The sequence below is a fragment of the Pituophis catenifer genome, unplaced genomic scaffold (assembly GCF_029215685.1).
Source record: "Pituophis catenifer annectens isolate HBS135680 unplaced genomic scaffold, rPitCat1.0.hap2 SCAF_4, whole genome shotgun sequence".
NCBI classification, from domain to species: Eukaryota; Metazoa; Chordata; class Lepidosauria; order Squamata; family Colubridae; genus Pituophis; species Pituophis catenifer.
Window position 1 is genome coordinate 77,080,955 of NW_027256884.1, and position 22,327 is coordinate 77,103,281.

At 39.7% G+C, this 22,327-nt stretch overlaps 1 protein-coding gene across 2 annotated transcripts in view; it reads right to left on the reverse strand.

Moving 5' to 3' along the window:
- The window catches only part of TTC3 (tetratricopeptide repeat domain 3), a 71,087-nt gene that overhangs the window by 776 nt on the left and 47,984 nt on the right, over window positions 1-22,327 (reverse strand). For both annotated transcript variants that reach the window (XM_070944310.1, XM_070944309.1), the window contains 12 exons: window positions 21,408-21,473; window positions 19,549-19,698; window positions 18,637-18,776; window positions 17,270-17,338; window positions 16,436-16,532; window positions 14,848-14,948; window positions 13,781-13,868; window positions 8,287-8,391; window positions 6,845-7,251; window positions 5,865-5,982; window positions 2,602-2,829; window positions 1,196-1,282 (listed from right to left, as the gene is read on the reverse strand). In XM_070944310.1, the coding sequence (XP_070800411.1) occupies window positions 1,196-1,282; window positions 2,602-2,829; window positions 5,865-5,982; window positions 6,845-7,251; window positions 8,287-8,391; window positions 13,781-13,868; window positions 14,848-14,948; window positions 16,436-16,532; window positions 17,270-17,338; window positions 18,637-18,776; window positions 19,549-19,698; window positions 21,408-21,473 (1,656 nt within the window). The remainder of the gene's footprint in view (window positions 1-1,195; window positions 1,283-2,601; window positions 2,830-5,864; window positions 5,983-6,844; window positions 7,252-8,286; window positions 8,392-13,780; window positions 13,869-14,847; window positions 14,949-16,435; window positions 16,533-17,269; window positions 17,339-18,636; window positions 18,777-19,548; window positions 19,699-21,407; window positions 21,474-22,327) is intronic.

The following is a 22,327-nucleotide window of genomic DNA, read 5'->3' on the forward strand; positions in this document are numbered from 1 at the left end:
TAGGCCCAACACCACATGCCCCGTGACTTGGCCAGCCACACCAGCACCACAATGCCAAGCCTCAGCTGTTCCTACTGCCCCCTGCATGCTGCTTTGCTGCCTCCCTCCCACTGCTGATGAAGTGGGCCTGGCATGGGCCTAGGCAAGGAAGCTGCTAACCATGCCAGGCTTTCTTCCTGAGGTGATTTGTGCCACCCTCTAAATACTGCACACTGTTCTCACAATGCTTCAGAAGGCTGCACCACCATTCTCCAAATCGCATACATCATTTTGGTGATACTTTTTTGAGATTATATTCAAAAAGTTTCTGGTACCAACTACATGTTTCACAGTTGCAATTTCTTGGTTTAAACCTCTGAATTCTCATCCTGTGGGCTGCTTTAACTGCCACTTCCAAACAGACTGCTATTCCTCCTGGCTAATATGAAAAAAAGCAATCCTTTCTTAAAGTGCCATCCCTGAATTGGTCATTTTAAATTACTATCATCCAGTCTCCAACATCCCAGTTTTAGGGAAGATGAAAGTTATCATTGACAGGGCTCTGGAAGAAAAGAAAACCTTGTACTTCCTTGAGGAATGTCAAGGATTACTACAGTAGTTTAAGAAACATTCTGTAATTTTCTGCATTTGAGGCTTTTAAAAAAAAAAATCTACTGGGAATTGTGGGACCTCAAGAAAAGTGGAGGATATTGTATTTTAGAGTCCTTGAAGAAATGGTACATCATCTTTCTACTCATATTTTTTGATACTGATATGTGAAAGTCAACATATTGACCTGCCTATCCTGAGGAAAAGCAATACTGTAGCTATCTAAAAGTACAACTGCAATAATAAAAACTGATATGGAAGCATTATATTTCCATATAATTATGGTCATAACCACTTTTGGGATTGGAAAACTCATTTCCTAAGTAATATAGATCATATTAAACATACTTTGAATTTGCAAGGAAAAGCTTATTTTCTATACTATAGGTATCAGCCTGAGCACTGAAAGTCTGGTCCTGGAAACCAAGATGATTTAAACTTCCACAATGTAATTTGTGTTTTTGCTCCCTAAGAGTAAATTCCCCAAGTATATATTGCAAGGATTATGATTATATTAAAAATTGGTGCAACACAGCAGCATTTCTCTAGTCATTTACAAAGTCACAAGGAACAAGTAAAGACCTTTTTTTGCTGATAATTCACTTACCAATTTGTGAAATCTATGTCCACAATCCAGAACATGCAACAGACTTGAAGTTAGTTCTTCATGACATATTACACATGGATCATTATCCTATAGAAAAATGCATTTGTCATTTCAAAACTGCTTCAAAAATTATTGATTCGCTATGCATTAAAATAAAATACAGGCTCTCAAAAAATTCTGAAAAGTAATGGACATATCTAATATTTTACATGCATAAAAATCTCCGTGATCTGCTGTCAAAATGGCAGATTTAAGTCCGTGTGTGATATCCTGAAAGCAGCTGATTCAGAAAGTACTGAACCAAATGGGCTTTTTGACTCAGTTACCTTTTAAACAGAAATTTGGTTTAGCAGCATCAAAATAAAAATGTATCATTCTAATCCATGAGACTTTGCAAAATTTATTTACTTAATTCTAGAATGGACATTATAATCCAGTGTATTCAGTGTCAATAGATTAGAAAAAATATTGCATCCAGAGTTCCATAAGTTAATTCTGCTCATAGGAAAAGACATGGGTTCAGGGAAGCAATGAAGACTACACCCTTCACAATTATATGACTCCCCCACCCAATTCATATAAAGTTGTCTTTCATGCAACGTATTCCATTGGCTAGCACCAATTTGCCTTGACCATTAGTAGATCACATTCTTGAGTATGGATAGCATCAGAAATGGTATTCAGCAGGTTCTGACCAGTTCTGGAAAACTGGTAGCGGAAATTTTGAGTAGTTCAGAGAACCAGCAAATACCACCTCTGATTGGCCCCATCCCCATCTATTCGCTGCCTCCCGAGTCCCAGCTGATCTGCTGGGTCTTCTTTTGTTGCCCTGCACAGGAGAACGGAGCTGGAAAGCAGGTTAGTGGAGTGGGGAGGGAATGGATATTTTATAGTATATTTCCCCTGAAGTGGGGTGGGAATGGAGATTTTATAGTATCCTTCCCCTGCCATGCACATCAAGCCACACCACCAAGCCACACCCACAGAACCAGTAGTAAAAAAATTTGAATCCCACCATTGGATAGCATGTAAAAAAATTGAAGTGCTTTGAACTAAACTTCTGTTCCTGATTATTTCCACCTGACAAAACCTTTGAGAAAATTTCAATTCCAGTCTTTAATAAGATTTTGGAACCTCCCATACCATATTGGTATGGGACATTGTTCATTTTTACTCAATTCAACTCTGAAGAAAAATCTGGATTTTGAAAATTGATTAATTTAGCTCATTCTTTGATTTCTATGATACTAGAAACTACATTTTGAAAACTTCTAAGACCTTGAAAACTAAACAGCTTATGTTTAAAAATTTTAAAGGGCTTTGGAAAGAATATGTATGGCATTCCTAAAATAACACCAAATTATCAAAGTAATTTATCAAAACCATAGTTTTCATAGAAAACCTACAATGGTATCATTTGATTTTCTCCACTTTGATTTTGAAGTTTCACCAATATTTTTCCATGGCATCTGATTTGATTGAGATGGAAGTCTAGTTTTATTTTTCTTTTCATTAGCAGCTTTAGACTTTGGTTTGCTTTGTACCAATGTGTTTAATACTTTTTGAGTATGACTTGCATTTTTTCCTGAAGTACAAGAGGATAACCCTTCATTTTTTCTGGAAGAGGAAAGAACCTTTAAAAACATAATGGAAAAGTATTAGTAATATCTTTTTAATTTATACTTCATTTTGCACTGTTTAGGTAGTTGACAAATATATTAAAAATAAATGATTATTTGAAGCAAGAACAAAAAGCAAACAAAACAGAACATATCAGCGTTCCAAAATAGCACCAAGATATATCTTAGTCTCTCAACTATAACAAAAATCTCCTTGATAACGCATATTGAATACCAAATAAAAATGAAACATGAAAAACCTAAACAGGTAGTCAGTTCATTTAATGACCATTCAAAGTTACAGCAGAATTGAACAAAAGTTATTTATAACCATTTTTCACACTTACGACTGTTGCAGTATCCCCGTGGTCACGTGATCAAAATTCAGATGCTTGGGAACTGACTCGTTTATCACGATGGCAGTGTCTTGGGGGTCACATGATCATTTGTGACCTTTTGACAAGCAAAGTCAATGGGGAAGCCAGATTCACTTATCAACCATATTATTAACTTAGCAACTTCAGTGTTTCACTTAACAACTGTGGCAAGTAAAGTTGTAAAATGGGGCAAAACTCACTTTCAAATGTTTTACTTAACAACTGAGATGTTGGGCTCAATTGTGGTTGTTAAGTCTAGGACTACTTGTATAACTTCCTTGGGAAGCTATTCAGAGTCTCTTGAGCTACAACAGAAAAAGGCTTATTGTTCGCTTCTCTTGATACGAATGAGACTTACTACAGGGACTCTCATACATATTTCAGAATGAATGATAACATAACTCAGGGGTGTCAAACTCAATTTCATTGAAGGCCACATCAGGATTGGGTTTGACCTTTGAGGGCCGGGTGAGGGTGTGGGGTGAGTGTGGCATTGGTGGGCGTGACACAGAACCGCACCTCGGCAGACATGGTTTTATAAACTTATAAAAATAGGCATACATTTCTGTGATTTTGTTTTTTTAATACTTGATCTACTTCAGGGGTCCTCAAACTTTTTAAACAGGCCAATTCATGGTCCGTCAGACTGTTGGGGGGAGCCAGACCAGCTGGGTGGGCGTGGCTAGGTGGTCATGTGACTGGGTGGGCGTGGCTAGGTGGTCATGTGACTGGGTGGCCAATTTAGCAATCCATTTTGCCAATTTAGCAATCCATTAAACAATACACCTGGGACTGTTTTATTTGCTTTTGTTTGCATGTTGCTCTTTTGATTGACTTTTCTTTTTACTAGATCATTTTTTAAGATGTTTAGGAGTCTAGTGGTCCACTTCAGGAAACTCGGTTTTGCAGCAATTCTTCTCAGCCCCAAGGAGCTTACAATCAACAAATAGAACAAACCAGGGAAGGCATTGCTTCTCCTTGTTTTGGGTGGGTGGGAGGCAAGGGACTCAGCCCAAGAGAGGCACAGGAGCAGGTTTATGTCTACTCCAGAACCTAGAAACAGGCACCCTTCAGCAGCAACCTCCTGCATACTTGGGACTGTTCCCTGGCCAAGTCCCTCAACCAGCACAGGCTCCTTTTGCTTTCCCTCCATTGCTGCTCAGTGCCAGAACAGACAAGAAGGAAAAAGGGTGCTTTTCCACTGGGCTTGATTCCTCTGCCCCCTCCCCAATAGCTCCCTTGCCAAGATAATGTGTTTCATTGTGGCTGAAGCAGCAGCCATGAGACCCAGGCAAGCCCCTTCTGGCAAAAGGGCCTCCTCTGCCTTCCTGGGCTAAGATAGACTACAAAGTATAATAGCCTGCCTGCCCTCTTAATGGATGGGGGAAGGGAAAATCCCTGCCCCCAATTTGGCTATTGAAATTAAGGCTGGTTTCCCCTAAACCCCGCTCTTGATTGGGGAGCCCTTGGCCTCAATCTGAAACCTAGGAAGAGGCATAGGGGAGCATGGGAGATGTGGTCGCATTTTCCAATTAAGAAAACTTAAAATCTACAACGCTGCTTTTTCAGATAATGTTGCCAGGTGTCCACTATTTGAGCGGACAGTCTGCTTTTTTCACATTATGTTCACTATTTTTTTTCACAAAATAGTGGACATTTTTTTTATTCAAAAGCTTTATGATGAAATTAAAATGTAATTTAATATTTTACATATTATTACAATATATTTGATGTTTTGAATTTTAAGTAAAGTTTTGAAGTGATTATTTTAATATGTGTTAAAATGTAAGAAAATATATAATTTAATTGTAAATTTTTTTTAATTTTTTTACTACTTAACAACCGCCCCCCCCCCCCCCCCCCGCGCTTGTCCGCTATTTTTTGGAAGCAGACCTGGCAACCCTATTTTCAGAATGCTGTGCCAAACCCCTTTTCTTGAGTGGGGAGGAGGAAAACCACCTTTAGTGCAGGGCTCCTGCTCCCGCTGCCACCGTGCAAGCCCATCCACAGCAGAGGCACCATCCAAAGATCACCTTATAAGAGAGAGACCAGATCAAGAAACTGACTCCTTAGGAAGACTAGAACTATAAATTATTGACGTAGGCTAGTAGCAGAATCCTGCAAGCCTGGAAGGTAAAATATTTTACTTTTCCTCACTTTTATAACCACCTGAGTCAAGGATGGCCTCCTGCAGTGCTCCAGAAGCCCCATTTTGGGCCTGGAAGGCCTCCTGGGCCACTTTGGAAGCCCCATTTTGGGCCTGGACAGCTTCCTGGAGCATTCCGGAGGTCCTGTTTTGTGCCTGGAAGGCCTCCTGGACCACTCCAGTGGCCAAAAGCAGTTGCTGGGGGGGGGGGGGAAACGCATCCCACACGTGCCTCATTTTTGCTAGCAGAGGCACCGGGGGCCAGTCCTTTGCTGTTTCCAGACTGGCCCTGTGGGCCAGATCTAAGCACCCCACGGGCTGGATCTGGCCCGTGGGCCTTGAGTTTGACACCCCTGACCTAACTTAACCTAAGCTTTTCCCACCTTAGGTAGAACATGAATGAGTCCATTTAGATTTTCTTTTGTGAATTTATCAATAGCAATTATCAGTAGCATATATACCATAGTGTATCATATGTATTTTATGGGGGTTTCTTCATAGCTACGTAAACATTTTTTGCAAATTACCTTTTTTGTGTTCGGATGATCCAAGATAAATTCAGTTACCCTGTTTAGGTAGTCATCTGCACTCAACTTGTTTCTGTTTTTGACATTGACTTCTTTTATAAATTTTTCTAAATCTGAACTGCAGGAGAGAAGAAACACAGGTATTCAGATATTTTGCAGGAAGATAAATACTGTCTACAAGTATTTTAGAAAACCTGACTATCTAAAACTTAATTGCATTATGTGCCCTGTCTCCATTAGCATTCTCAAGAATATATATATATTTAAAATAACAACTTACTATTTCTTCTTCATCTTAAAGCATCCTAGAAACAACGAAAACTTAAGACATCCACCTTATTTTTCACAGGTCTTTAGATAAAACAAAGATTCCACTCTGAATTTAAGATAACTGTGTAGTGTTACAACTCATCCCATGAATACTTAGTTCCCACTCCTGTTTCAGAAGAATTTGTGCAACAGGGTCACATATAACTGAACCCCAGGCAAAGGACTCTATATAATAATGATTTACTATGCTGTTACTATTAAAAAAAATCCTAAGAATAATTTTTTTAAAAAATTGAGTAGTGAGTAGAGAAACCTGAATTGAACATAATAGAATGCTGAAATGAGAGTCAACCCAATTCCTATCAACCAAGTTAAGAAAAAAAAAATAGAAACATGGTAATAAGCAGCATGGTACAGAAAGCACTGTCACCAAGTCTTGAATTTTGTGGCCATACTGAACCATAGTTCAAAAACACCCAAATTTCAGGCATTAAAAATTACTTAAGATAATGACAAGAAGAACCATTTCAAATTTTCTCTTAACTTTAAATCATATTAGGAAAAGCAAAAATAGTTAATCATTTCTAAAAATTTGTGCCAGAGTACATTTAAATTATACATTGTACAATTCTAACTAGATTTTACACATACACACAACATGATTTTTAACTAAAGTGCGAGCTACCCATTTTTTTCTACTGTAGATATACCTTGTATGGTATGGAAATATAATTCTAAGTTGGTCAATGATATTTTCAGATAGCTTTCCAAGAATTGGCTTGTTTAGAATTGTAGCATAGTCCAATTCTGCAGCTCCTGCTGGTTCCTCTAAAATGCTATGCAGTTGCTGGATATTCTGAAGATGTCTTCCTGAATTTCCTAGTGATTGAGGCAAGCATACTTTATCAGAAAGTGAGCTTTGTCTGCATTCAGAAGGCAGTTCTCCAATGTCTTTATCTGAAGGAGGCTCTGGATTTTTATTGCCAGTGTGAGTTTTAGCTTTGGAAGATAAGGAGTAATTGTCATTAACATTTGAAAATGGAGCAGACAGGTGCGGAGCAGCAGGTGAATACATTATGATGGCTGGGTCATTAATAGGAGACTTCTCAGGAGTTGCCTAAAGGAAAAAAACAGCACAAAGACCAAATATGATGAGAAAAACTATTTCAAGCATTCTAAAACTGTTTCTGCCACATCAGATAGCTTGAGATTGAAGTTTTTATTTATTTATAATTTTAAAAATTGCCTCAGACTCTAGATGGTACACAAACAGCAACAAGCCAATTTAAGAAACAGCAATGATTCCCAAATACTACAAAACTGAACAGTAAAAGTTAAAGCCAAAAGAGTAAGCATAATTTAATGTTACTTGCTTTGCTCAGCGCAGTCATTTACATATGTGGCGTTATATTTATAACAGTGCCTTACTTAGGGAAAAATAAGATTATCAACCAATATCTACTCTTCATATGATTCAACATAATGTACAAGAATATTAGAATAGGGCCTGAGATTTTCTATCAAAATATTGTAACCTATCACAGTTTTTATTTCTGTTGAACAATGAATCTTATACTATCACAGCCTTCTTTTAATTTCAGTCTCTCTGGGCATTCAAATGGTGTTTCAGGGCAGCAATTTGGACAAAAATCTGAAGAATTCTCACAACTAAAGGCAAATATACACATCCCAGGAATATGATGCATAATCCAATCTGAGTTGGTACAACAATCAATGACTTAATAGCTGACCACTAACACCCCAATTAACAACTAAAAGCCACACTCAACTAGGCACCACATAAATATTACATTCAGTTCCCAGAGGATGGGCTCCAGCAAGGAAGCTTGAAAGACTAAAACTCTGGTCCAGGTGACTGACTTAGATTGGGTCCTTAAGAATTATTGGTTTATGTCACAGCCTTCCATTGTTCAAACCATAGCTGGTAATGCAAGATACCCATTTCTTGTTACTGTATATATTCCCACAGGAAAAAGAACTCTATAGAGGCCCCAATGCATGAGGAAATTTCTCTGGAAAAAACTGAGCAAGGTACAGAACTGTTTGAGCTTTTCCATGCTTCAAATATGCAATTGTGATAATGCAGTGATCTGTTCATTTTGGCTGTAAAAATACTCAGAAAATAACTTACTAGTGACAAACCAGTAGGTGGCTGAAGAGCTGCAGTTTCTACTGGAGTGATACTATTTAGGAGAGCACCATTTTTTACTATATAAATCCTTTCTTCAAACTGACTCTGTGGAAAAGAGATAAGAGATACATTTAATATTCTTAAATCATAACTTTCTATCAAGAGTAGATTTACTTGGCTGAAAGCCCAAAATAAAATCTATCAGTAAAACTTATATAAATGAACACCTGATTCTTAGGCTAATTTCATAGCACCTGGTTCCTAAATGATGTCATGACACATGCTAGGCTCTTTTTATTAGTTAAAAAAAAGAGAAATTAATATCCTACAAATCTCAAATGTTATTTATTACTATGGTTGGTTGCAATCTGCGAGATGTTTAAACTGAATTTGGCATTTTTATCCACCTATCAAGTCCTTCCCAAGAACCTGAGATAGGCAGATATTGATGTTTCATGGTGTCAGAGGTATTGCTCCAGGATGTAAGCTATTCTGACTAAAGCTGCCTTTTGCAATTGACTGCAAATAAATAAATGGTAAATTTGTCAATGCCGATTGTGTCCTAATGATGCTCCAGTTGTTTTGGGATTTGACCCAAGGTGCCTATATTTCAAAGATTTATATAGCCACATATATTATACTAACAACTCTGGCCGGCATACAAAACAGTAAAACCAACAAAAAAAAAAAAACCAAAACCAAAAATAAATTTGACAAAAATGCCATTGGATTCCAAGGCATCACTATCCCATGCATTTGTGCAACATGAAGCTGTACTGTAACATTATCCCATTTCAATGCTTGCTGAAAAAGCCAGCTCATCAAGACCTCCTGGAAGGCAAGGAGAGTGGGAGCCTGCCAAATCACTGAAGAAGAGTTTCACAAGCAGAGGCAGGTACATACAGTGCATGCCTCCTAGGTCCCACTAGATGACAACATTTAAGAGAGGGGACATGGAGCAAACCCACTCTATCTGACCTGGTGGGACAGGCAGATACCCTCAGGGAGAGGAAGCCCTGTAAGTAGCTTGGCCCAGTACCCTCTTACAGCTTTAAAAGTGATAACCAGCAATTTAAATTGCATTCAGAAAAAAATTGGATGCCACTGCAGCTTGTACAGCAATGGTGTAATATGGGCAAAATATGGAACATCCATAACTGTGGCATTACTGCTACATTCTGGATGGTCTTCAATGGCAGTCTCATGTAGAGTGCAATATAGAGGGGGCTGAGGGGTTTTTTAGCTAAATTTTTAAGGAAAATTTTAAGGGGACCCGGGAGGACGGGTGGGAGTGGTAAAAGTGGACCTGGGGGGGTCCAGATAGCGACTGTGCGGGATGAGGGGTTGGTTAGCTGCAGCAGAGGGGTCGTGACAGGAAATTTAACTGGGGGGCAGGGGGACGATAGAAAGGGCTGTGTAATTGAAATCATGAGTGGGAGGGGCAGGTACGACGGGCGCAGGGGGTCATATCAAGTGTCGGGGGTGCGCACGCGCTGTCTCCGAGCGATTGCGCACTCCGGCCCCCAATGCGTGACTCGTGTCCTGGGTTGTGTAGAGCCTCAGGCCCAGGGTCCGCGGCTGATGTTATGTAATGCCAGGTCGGTGGTTAATAAGGCCCCCCTCATCTGTGATCTTATTTCGGAGGGGGGTGCAGACCTGGCAGGTATTACGGAGACCTGGTTGGGCCAAGAGGGGGGGGTCCCCCTCGTAGAGATGTGCCCGCCAGGTTTCCGTGCATTTCATCAGCCAAGGGCCCAGGGGAGGGGTGGGGGAGTGGCGGTGATCATTAGGGAGAGTCTTTGTCCGAGGGAGACCACTGTTCCTCAGATAGCCGGATGTGAGTCCCTTTGTGTGAAGTGGGGCCGTGCGGTGCAGATGGGTTTGCTGACTACGTACCTGGCTCCCTGCCACGTGGCAGCGACCCTGCCCGAGCTACTCGACGTCATTGCCGGGGTGGCGGTTGATACCCCCAGACTTATTGTCATGGGGGATTTCAACCTCCCATCCGCAGGTGAGGCGTCAGAGGTGGCTCGGGAGTTCATGGCTTCCATGACGGCCTTGGACCTGACCCAGTTAGTTCAAGGCCCCACTCACATAGGGGGACACACTCTGGACCTGATTTTTATCTCTGGTCAGTGGTTGAATGATCTTGGTAGAGGGGACCTAGATATTAAACCCTTGTCATGGACAGATCATTCACTCCTTCAACTAGACTTTCCTACCGCTTGCCCCCACCGCAGGGAGACGGAACCGACCAGATGGTTCCGTCCCAGGCGCCTGATGGATCCCGAAAGGTTCCTGACGGAGCTTGGGCCGTTTCCTGAGACTCTAACACATGACTCGACTGAAGAGCTGGTGGCCGCCTGGGAAAGGGCGGCCGCCGGAGCTTTGGATCGCGTCGTGCCTTTGCGGCCTCTGACCCGATGCCGATCTCAATTAGCTCCTTGGTTCTCTGAGGAGCTGAGAGAGATGAAGCGTCGGAAAAGACGCCTAGAGAGCATTTGGAGGACTAGTCAATCCGATTCCGACCGGACACAGGTGAGGTCCTATATCAAGACCTACCTAGTGGCGATAAAAGCGGCAAAATCTAACCATTTTTCCGCTCTTATCGCATCTGCAGAGAACCGCCCAGCCGCCCTGTTTAGGGTGACCCACTCCCTTCTTCGGGGGGGAGTGCGGGAAGATCCCTTGCAGGGTCGTGCTGAGGATTTTGTGCAATTCCTGCACGATAAAGTCGCTCGGATTCGGGATGGCTTGGACTCCGATTGGATGAGTCCACGGGAGGAGACCGGGGCAGGCCTTGAGAATGTTATCTGGGAGGAGTTTGATCCTGTGACTCCCGAGGATGTGGACAGGGTTCTGGGTAAGATTAGTGCCGCCACGTGTTTATTGGACCCGTGTCCCTCCTGGTTGGTACTGGCCTCCCGGGAGGTTACACGAGGCTGGCTCCAGGGGATTATAGGTGCTTCTTTGGGTGAGGGTGCCTTTCCTGCCGCCTTGAAAGAGGCGGTAGTGAGGCCCCTCCTCAAGAAGCCTTCCCTGGACCCGGCTGAATTAGCCAACTATCGTCCAGTCTCCAACCTTCGTTTTGTGGCGAAGGTTGTTGAGAGCGTGGTGGCACGACAACTTCCCCGGCACCTGGATGAAGCTATCTATCTAGACCCGTACCAGTCGGGCTTCAGGCAGGGGTACAGCACAGAAACGGCATTGGTCGCGTTGGTGGATGATCTCTGGAGGGCTCGGGACAGGGGTTGTTCCTCTGTCCTAGTCCTATTAGATCTCTCAGCGGCTTTTGATACCATCGACCATGGTATCATGCTGCAGCGGTTGAGGGGTTTAGGAATAGGGGGCACCGTTTTGCGGTGGTTCTCCTCCTTCCTCTCCGACCGCTCGCAGTTCGTGTTGGCAGGGGGGCAGAGGTCGACCTCGAGGCGTCTCGCATGGGGAGTGCCGCAAGGGTCGGTCCTCTCGCCCCTCCTGTTCAACATTTATGTGAAGCCGCTGGGTGAGATCATCCGTGGTTTTGGAGTGAAGTGTCATCTGTACGCTGACGATACCCAGCTGTACATCTCCACCCCAGACCACCCCAACGATGCCCTTGATGTGATGTCCCGCTGCCTGGAGGCCGTGCGGGCCTGGATGGGGAGGAACAGGCTCAGACTCAACCCCTCCAAGACCGAGTGGCTGTGGCTTCCGGCGCCCCGATATAGTCAGCAGGTGCCATCGCTGACTATTGGGGGTGAATCTTTGCCCCCCACGGAGAGGGCTCGCAATCTGGGTGTCCTCCTGGATGCGCGGCTGTCTTTAGAAGAGCATATGACGGCCGTGGCCAGGGGGGCCTTTTATCAGGTTCGCCTGATTCGCCAGTTGCAGCCCTTTCTGGATCGGGACGCCCTGCGCACGGTCACTCATGCCCTTGTTACTTCCCGGTTGGACTATTGTAATGCTCTCTACATGGGGCTCCCCTTGAAGAGCACTCGGAGGCTCCAACTGGTCCAGAATGCGGCCGCGCGGGTGGTTATGGGCGCAACCCGTTATGCCCATGTGACACCCCTCCTGCGCGAGCTGCACTGGCTCCCGGTGGTCTTCCGGGTGCGATTCAAGGTGTTGGTTACCACCTTTAAAGCGCTTCATGGCATAGGACCCGGATACCTCCGAGACCGTCTTCTGCCACCAATAGCCTCCCACCGACCAGTTCGTTCCCACAGAGAGGGTCTCCTCAGGGTGCCGTCAGCCAAGTTATGTCGGCTGGCGACGCCCAGGGGGAGGGCCTTCTCTGTGGGAGCCCCAGCCCTGTGGAATGAACTGCCCCCGGAAATACGCAAGATCTCTGACCTCCGGGTGTTTCGCTGCGCATTGAAGACCCTGTTGTTCCGCCAGGCCGGACTATCAATACAATAGTTTTAAATTGGGGTATTTAAATTTATTGGGGTTTTAAATTTGAGCCATTTATTTAATTATTTTAAATTTTATATCATTGTTGTGTCCTGTGTTTTTAAATAGGCTGTACACCGCCCTGAGTCCTTCGGGAGAAGGGCGGTATAGAAATAAAATTATTATTATTATTATTATTATTATAATAAACCAACCAGGAACTGACCAAGCATGAATGACTATGAGTCAGGCCTCCTAATCCAGGAATGGACACAAATGCCATACAATATGGGTCTGTGCAACACTCCCTTGCTCCAGCCATGGCTGCTCCTTCTCTTCGAGCTGTGAGTCCAGGAAGACCTCAAAATTGTCTGCCAACTCTATCTGGGTTACTGCAGCCCTGGTAAGACATTCTATCTGAACCAAGAGGAGGGAAAATCCAGAGTTACTCTATCTTGCATGGGTTGAGCTGAAGTCAATTTCTCCCCATCCAAATGCTTATTCCCTTCAGGAACTGAGTCAGTACTAGGCTAGCATCACTTGGTTGGTCAGGGGTGGAGATACACAACTGGATATCATCAGCATAAAGATATTGCACCACATGACAACAAAAGACCACATCCAGCTGTCTCATGTAGATGAAACCACAGCAGTATGAAAATGTATTGTTCAAACATATAAAAGAAGCAATGCAGTATTAAGTAATTTTTGCAAGGAGTAAGTTTATACATATCAGTACGTCTGGACAGGTATCTGCATTATTCCTTCCTTTGTAAGCAGGATGACAAATACAGAAGCCAAACCGTATAGCTTCCAGTTATATCTGAAACAAGTTTATTGGCTTTCAGAAAACTCTTGATATTAAATCATGGTTCAAAGCAAGTATAATAGGCTTTTTTCTTGAAGCCATTGTTTCTGTCTTTGAAGAGGATGCTATGATTAATTGTGATTCCTGGCTTATTTTCCCATTTGTGCAAATGAAGGGGTGAAGAAACTACAGAGATATAGAGCTTGTTTATATCTCCATTTTCTTACTTCAGATATGTTTGCTCAACTATGGCACTACCAATACACAATACACAATACCAATAATGAATAAAAAGTATCACAAGAGACTTACCTCTATTTTTTTCTTTTCTTCTCCAATATTGGAAATAAATGACTCCCAAGAATCAATCTGTAATTTTGACTGAGGTGCTGCAGAATGACTGAAAATGATATAATTTAATTTGTCATTTGATTATGTAATTAATTTGATATTAATTCATTTATAAAACTTATATCCTGATTTTTCATAATTAAAAATGATTCTAACCATGAAATGACAATTTAGTAATTCAAGCTATATAAGTACTGTAGTTGCTTAAAATATTGAAGTTTGATTTTTTTTTCCTGCAAGCATCCTTTCCCAAATCATGTTTATGGGGTTGAAACATAAAAAGTAGATGCTCAAATTATTTGAAAAACAAGACTTCTGGAAAGAAAAAGAGTATCAAGGCTTTATACTGTTAAGTTTAGAACAAAATAACAGAGCGTGGCCTAAGCAGAAAAAGAGAAAATGTTGAATTATTTGAATCAAGAGAAGAAGAAAAAGCAATACAAAACCCTAAAATCATGTTTTTGGCCTTCCAAGCATCAAAATGAGTTGTAACAGCTGTTGGATTTCAGAAAAAATGGTCAATACAATTTGCTGACAAATATTTTATCAATTGACACACTAACTGTGCTAGCACTATGACTTGCTGCCATAAGTTCAATGAAGCAAATATGTATATGGATACATGGTTCACATGATATATTTTTTCTATGTTGCAACTATAACAACATGAAATTTTAGTAAGAGATATGATTTGTTAGGAGAAGAATTAGAATCTAATGCCAAAAGCTAATGGTGAGCAAAGTCATTTATGGCAGAGTTTCATCCTTTTTGAGACCATGGATTCTGTTAGTAAAAATCGAATTTCCAGGGATCCTAATCAAGAAGCAAGACTCTGAATGGTAGAAAATCAGTTGCATTCAGATTAAAGTGCTTTTTCTCTCTTAGTCTTCCACAGAGCCCTATTAAGTTCTCATGAATCCCTAATATTCCATGGACACAATTTCAAAAACCCTGATTTATAATCCCATTCAGTATCCTTTCACAATAACCACATATGCAACAGAATATCTGTATATTGTAAACAATACCTGGTCATGAATTTTAGATATTTAATATTGGCTTTGGCATTTGTTGATTTTCTGCATAGTTTGTAGAATTCTTTCTCTTTCCAGTTTTCAAGTACTGACACCTGAAATAATATTAATGTAAATGTAAGCATCAAGCTGGAGAAAATAGTCTATCACATTAACTTTGTAGAAAACAACTAATCACCAACACTTATCACACTACTCTTTTTCATTACTGCAAATTGTAATCTTAAAAACATAACAGTATAAATATATTTTAAAAATCAACATAAAAGTAGCAACAAACTAAAAACTAGAAGTTTACACTAAAGCTGTATGTGCGCTCTGAAACTTAGTCTAAATTGTAACCCTGTGATCCAAACAAAGGAGAAGTGGACAGTTTTGTCTCTTGCAACAGCCTTTAAGAATGTTGAATTCTGACTACCAAATTTCAGCAGAAAACAGCTATATTAGATGGATGATTACAGTCATTTTCTATTATTGTAAAAATTGAAATGGTAGTTGTTTGCTCCCCCTCACCTTAAAGTACCAAAAATATTTTTAAAATGGTCTTGAAAACAGGCCAATTCATTACATTTGATTAATATTTATTAGTGAGAATGGTAGATGTTGATTTGTCCATATGTAATTATCAATTCTCTATTATTTCCCTCTTGAGTCAGTGTTGAGGGTTGCAGTGGAAGCCAGTTGAACCCCCACGCACTGCATCAAGTAATATATTACAGTAATTTAGAGAGGCAGAAAGAAAAGCCATAACTTTAAACCTCAACATTTTGTGAATTATTGCAAGTTTATTACAGAAACTTAATAAAATTTTTGTATCTGCCAGCTATTCTAACTCTGAAAAAGAGTAGAACTTCATGGGGAGGAGTAAGAATGCATGAGTAATGAGAAAAATAGTATTTTTTCACTGAAAATGAGAGGAGAATTCTGAATTGGGAGAATTCTGAACTTGCCAACAAGGAAGAAAAGATACCAGGACTCACAAAAAGTCTAAAATGGAGAAAGTACCTGATGAATGAAAAAATGGAGATGAAGGACACCTCTTCCTGCAACAGAAGTTCAGCAGAAAGGGAAAGATACACAGGATCCTTCCAAATTTATGGGGGAGGGGGAATGGAAAATGGAAGGGAGAATTGTGAGGTTAAAATGGGGAACCAGTAGCTCCTGGCCAAATATGCCATTATGTAAAGATATAACAACTGCTGGGCTTTAAAGCCAAGTAGCACTGGGACAACCATCCATTGATTTGGATGGATAAGAGGAAGAAGCCACTAGTTTAAACTCAAAGACTGTAAAATCATTTACATTTTTTCACGGGCAGTGGGCAACCAACTCTTATTTATGGCTTCTTTTTTATCTACAATAAAGTTTTCAGCTGGCCCAAGATGCTTCTGCCAAGCTTGGCCAAGATACATAAAGCCATGAAAAATCATGAGATACGTGATTTGCTAATGAATCTTAATGGGTGGAGCCCAACAACAGTATTACATCAAGTATGTAACTTTTAGACAAACATGATAAAATAGTAAGATAATAAACAGTTTGTAGGAATTACAATACATTCAAATAGCACCATATATTTTACCTCTGCTGCTATTGCTCTTTTAACACATTCTTGCTGATAATCCTGGGTCTTCTTTATAAGTTCCTCCATTTTTATTTTTTCACATTCAAACCTATTGCTATGAAGTAAAGTTAAAAGACTATTAACATATGCTTGGATGTCTATGTGCCTGAATATCTGCAAAACAAAAATTAATTCAGCATACAATCTATACACTGATAAAACTCTCGCATCAGTAAGCATTAACTGGGCAAAACTCTGAATCACGGGGTAATTTTTTTTAATCAAAGTACCTCAAATGGGCCAACTAACGAACCAGTTCTCATGACTCCCATGAAATTGAAATTTAGCAAATTTTATAAAACATTTTATGACATAAAAATTACAAAAATCATTTTATGGCATAATACAAAATGTCATAAAACATTTTCTGTGCTCGACTCCTAATGTTTGACTGTGCTATACAGTTCAACCTCAGCTACTCTCAAGGCAGATGCAGAGGAGAGGAGGTTTCAACACGTCTCTCCCAAGAGTTGTAAGGGGAGGGGAAACAGCATAAGCCGATATTATATATGGAAAGGAGAATGACCCAATGGGTTCCAGGTTGTCTAGTTATTTATAAGTAGCAACAACTAATTTTACTTTAATTAAACACAGCAAATATGTTCAACTTGATTTATAAAGTGCCTTTTTCACTGTTAATTTTTGACAAGATTACAGTTGTTTCATTGTGGTCTTACAGTTGTGTTTTCCAGAAATTAATTTCTGAATATTTAATAGACAGTATACATTTACCAAACCCATGAAATGATTTGTGAAATATCGAGTTAAAGATTAAAGCAAATTTAGGCCTACCTGATCTCCAGAAATTCATCCAAATATGCTTTGTACTGTTTATCCTTCTCATCAATATTTTTCATATATCTGTTTTATTACATAAAGATGTTTACAAACAAGCAATATCATAGTATATAGATATTGAATACAATATTTCTCCACTATATTACAATATTCATGATTTTTCCTTTTCTGCCAACATTCAACTTTAGATAACCAGATTATGCCATAAACCATATAAGAAAATACACAGATCAGAACTGAATCATACAGAGTAATATTCAACAATATGAATTATGTATGTTAGCCAGCACTTTTCAGAGACAAATCAGTATATCTAAAAGAAAACAATTCAGCCTATTTTTGACAACATCATAAACTATGTCGGTATATACTAACATTAATAATATTAATAAAACAACTTATCCAATTGTTCTATAGACTGAGTGGCAGGTAGAATTACTAGCACAACTAACATTTCTAGGATAAAAATATGAAGAAACAAGGAGCTTTTTGCAAGTTTTCATTATTTTGAAAATGCCTTAATATTTAGTCAGCTAGAATACTATACCATTAAAGTGATTTGAGAATCAATTTTACTATAATGGTTAATGTGCTTGCCTAAAAACCAGGGGATTGTGAATGCTAGACCTCCCTTATGCGTAAAAATTGGCTGGACGACTGGGCCAGTCACTCACCTCTCAAGGTTATTGTGGGAAAAGGAGGCATCAGAAGTGTTAGATACGTTTGTGCCTTGAGTTGAGCAAAAAAGTATGTATGCATGTGTTTGTACATGTAAGGGCTAAAAATCTAATTATAATAATGATGATGATGTAACCTGAAGGCAGGTTGTGAATGGGATCGTTCTTCTCTGAGATTGAATATATACCATTTTATTTTTTGTGTAACCCCTTGATACAGGTAGTCCTTAGAGTTATGACCTCTCGTCCACAGAATATTCAAATTTATGACAATGCTGAACAAGGAGAACTTACAATATATCCTCAGCCATCATAGGGAGCTGAAGTCATGTGATCATGATTTCTGACATTCCCTGCTACCTTCCCACAAGCAAAGTCAATGGGGAAGCTGACAGGAAGTTTCAGTCCAGAGAAGACTTCATTTAATGATCCAAGTGGTCTTCCCTTTAACAATAATAACTGGTGGAATTGCCATCACTAAGTGATGTGGTCATGTGATGTTGTGCTTTATGATCACATCACTTAGCAATGGCAATTTTAGCCTCAATTGTCATCATAACCCAAGGACCACTATATTCAGAAGCAAACTAAAATCTGCAAAAATATGTAAATCTGAAGTCCACTGTAATCCTAACTCTAACCTCTCACCACCTAAACATATTTTCATTTTCAGAATAAACGTACGTTTCATTGGTTTCTATTAGCTTTCTGATTTTATTTTTTCCTGCTTTTAATCCTTCTTGTTTTTCTTTTTTTTCTTGCTGCCATTTTTTAAAGTTGACTTCTGCATCTTGATGAAACCAATCCAATTCTCTCTTGCTGAGCTGTAAAACAAACAATATTTTCCCATATACAACATAATAGAATGCTTTCTTAAAACAAAATATCCAAATTTGAATTTTAAAAAACAGTGTTTAGAAATTATTTGGATTTTTAAAAAAAGTGATATGTAAAATTATTAAAGTACATCTGAAAAGAAAATATATTTTTGCTATGCAAGCAAAGTGACTGTTTTTAGTCACTTTGCTACATAACAAAAGAAATAAAAACTCTTAAGTATCTGATTTTCAGGATAATAGAAACTTTAACTACAGTAGTAACAGCATTAGCACTTAGACTTGTATACCGCTTCACAATGCTTTACAGCCCTCTCTAAACTCTTTACAGAGTCAGCATATTGCCCCCAATAATCTAGGTCCTCATTTTAACGACCTCAGAAGGATGAAAGACTGAGTCAACCTTGAGCTGGTGAGAATCGAACTGCTGGTAGCCGGCGATCAGCAGAGGTAGCCTGCAGTACTGCATTCTAACCACTGCGCCACCACAACTCATTACAGTATTAAGCAACATTTTTTTCTTTTAAGATGTACATTAATAATTTAATGTAATAATCTTCCATCTTGCAGTGAAAAAGGCTTTAAAATAATATCATTTCAAATACATTGAATTATAATGGCAAATTTTTTTTCAGCAAACGATTTAAAAAGCCACAAAATACAGCTGGCCATATAACGGTACAATAATAGTGGCAACTGTGATGATGGCCAGTTTTCCTTCCCTTTATATGTATAATTGCTAATGATGAAAAATAATTACCTTGTTTCCTTCAATAAGTAGTGATAACTCTTCCTCTAAAATACTGATCTCTTTGGAACTTCGACATTTAAGTTGTTCATACTTTTCAATTGCTTCTTTAAGTTGTTTTTGCAGTACATGATGTTCTTTCTCCATACGTAACATATCTCCCTGCAAAATATGTTACATCCTATATTCCTACAATGTTTTAACCAGTTTGCATAACCATAAAAAACACCAATAACTAATTTAAAATTATTATTGCTGCCATAGATAAAAAGTAAATATTCTTTTATCTACAGATTTCCATTTAAAAATAATTTGATAATCTAAGAGTATGTTAAAGTAGTACAATTTTTGATACAAGCATCTGATTTCCCTCTCCTAAGATAAAACAGGAATTTAAATAGCAGGCCAGCAATTAATGTGATCTTACATATTACACATATTTCTCTAAATCTGAAGTCAACCAAATAAATGTACTAAGATTGGCAATTTCAGTTAGGAAGTTTTAAAAGCAACATTTTCTTTATTATTACAGTAGTTTCAATAGAAACTATGGTAACTTATAACAACAATTGAGCTCAGAATCATGATTGTTGAGTGAAGCAGTCATTAAGAGGGACTTCCATATAACTGTCCATATGACTGCTTGGCTCAATTACTGCAATCCTGGCACTCGTTTCTGAACTCCACAGGAGGATGTCAGTTTCCTGCATGCAGAAGAGAACTCCTGATATGAAGATTGAATTACAGTATTATGATCTGAGCTCCATTTCTCCACCCTTCCGAAGGAATTCAGCATCCCTTGGCAAGTAGCTTTTTCAGCCACCCTTCAGAGACAATAGGGAATCCTCTCTGCTGCCTCCATTAATTTTCTAGGGAACCCAGAAGAGAACATTGCAAATGTCAATCACATCATCGTAGGGCACTGGGAAACCCGGGTGTGCCAACAGGTTGCCAAGCACCCAGATTGTGATTATATGACTCCATGGAAGGGGGAGTATAGCAGGAGCAAAAGCACTTAGACTTACCATATTTTTCGGAGTATAAGACGCACCGGAGTATAAGACGCACCTACCTTTTTTGGTGAGGAAAAGAAGAAAAAAGAAATCTCCCTCTGCCTCTGAGCAATTTTGCCTTGTTGCAGCAAACAGCAAACAGCCTGCTTTACTTTCATTTTCGTTTTCAGCATAGCTTGATTAGCAGAAGGGGGAAAAAATCTGCTCCAGCAATTTACCTCTTTGCAGCAAGCAGCAGAGCCCTGCGCAAAACAGCTGAGAGCAAATCAGCTGAGAGTCGGGAGGCTGATCCAATCAACTTGTGCTAATTAGGCTGTGCTGAAGATGAAAGGAGCTGTTTTTTCTTGCTATTTGCTTGCAAGGAGCTAACTGCTGCGAGGCAGAGGCCAAAGGGTGGGGGCCAGTGGGTGGGCGGGGCTACATTCGGTGTATAAGACACACCTAAATTTTCACCCTCTTTTAGGGGGGAAAAAGGTGCATTTTATACTCTGAAAAATACAGTATATACTGCTTCACAGCGCTTTACAACCCTCTCTAAGCGGTTTACAGCGTCAACATATTGCCCTCAACAATCTTGATCCTCATTTTACCAACCTTGGAAGAATGAAAGGCTGAGTCAACCTTGAGCCTGATGATATTTGAACTGCCAAATTGCAGGCAGCCTGCAGGCAGCAGAAGTAACTGCAGTACTGCATTCTAACCACTGCACCACCACGGCTCAACGTTTTACAACAGCCAGTAATGATTTCTGAGGTCATTGTTAACTTCAAATGGTTGTTAAACAACTGGTCATAAGACAAGGATTACCAATAACTCAACCTTGCTGGACACTCTTTCTATATCTGATAGTTTACTTACTTGTTGGCTTTCATAAGGATGAAGAGGTAAAGTATTAACTCCAGCATCTGTTAGTTCTTGATCCACCTGCAATGTAAAGGCCCAAAAATACTTTCAACAGAGCATATATATATTTATTATAATCTTCAGTACGGAACATATTCAGAACTCTTAAAGTATGACAGACAGCATAAAGATAAGCAACTATATGACAAAGAGAATAGTTCTGATATTTACAAAGAAAAAGAAGGAGTTGATAAATTACTGAAAGATAATAATGCAGAAAGATGTTACTTGGCTTTACAAGTAGTCCTCATTCTCAAAAGTAGGAAACAATGGGGAAAATGCACCATCACCAGATATTGGAGATATTACAAAGATAGTTGGAGGGATGGGCTGAGTTGGTAAACCCTGACTGAATTCAAATGTGCTCACCATGGCTAAGATACTTAAGGAAAATCAGGTGCAGGACTGGTTGTAGGAGCATAGATTCCATGTGGTAAAGGGGGAGGAAGAAGAGGAAAGGCAATATAAGCTTTTCCTATTCATCCTGGAACAACCCCCAATTTTTTCCCAAGTCAAACTAAGAAATTCCAAGCAACTGAGAACTGTCAGATTGAACTTCCAAGATGTAGCTGTTGTTCTAAGCACAAAATATGTTTATTGCTTTTGGTGCATTTTGATTATAATACTGAGCAGAAGAGACGTCAACAAGAACCCCAAAGCATCAAAGAAGCTTATATTTTTATTCTACTTTGACAATGACCAGATCTTTGGACTATGAAGGTACAGGGCTGTAGCTACCGTATTTTTCAGAGTATAAAATGCACCGGAATATAAGGCGCACCTTAGCTTTTGGGAAGGAAAATAAGAAAAAAGCTGATTGGCAGGTGGATCTGCCTCCCAGAATACCTCCAATCAGCTGTTCCCAGAGATGAATT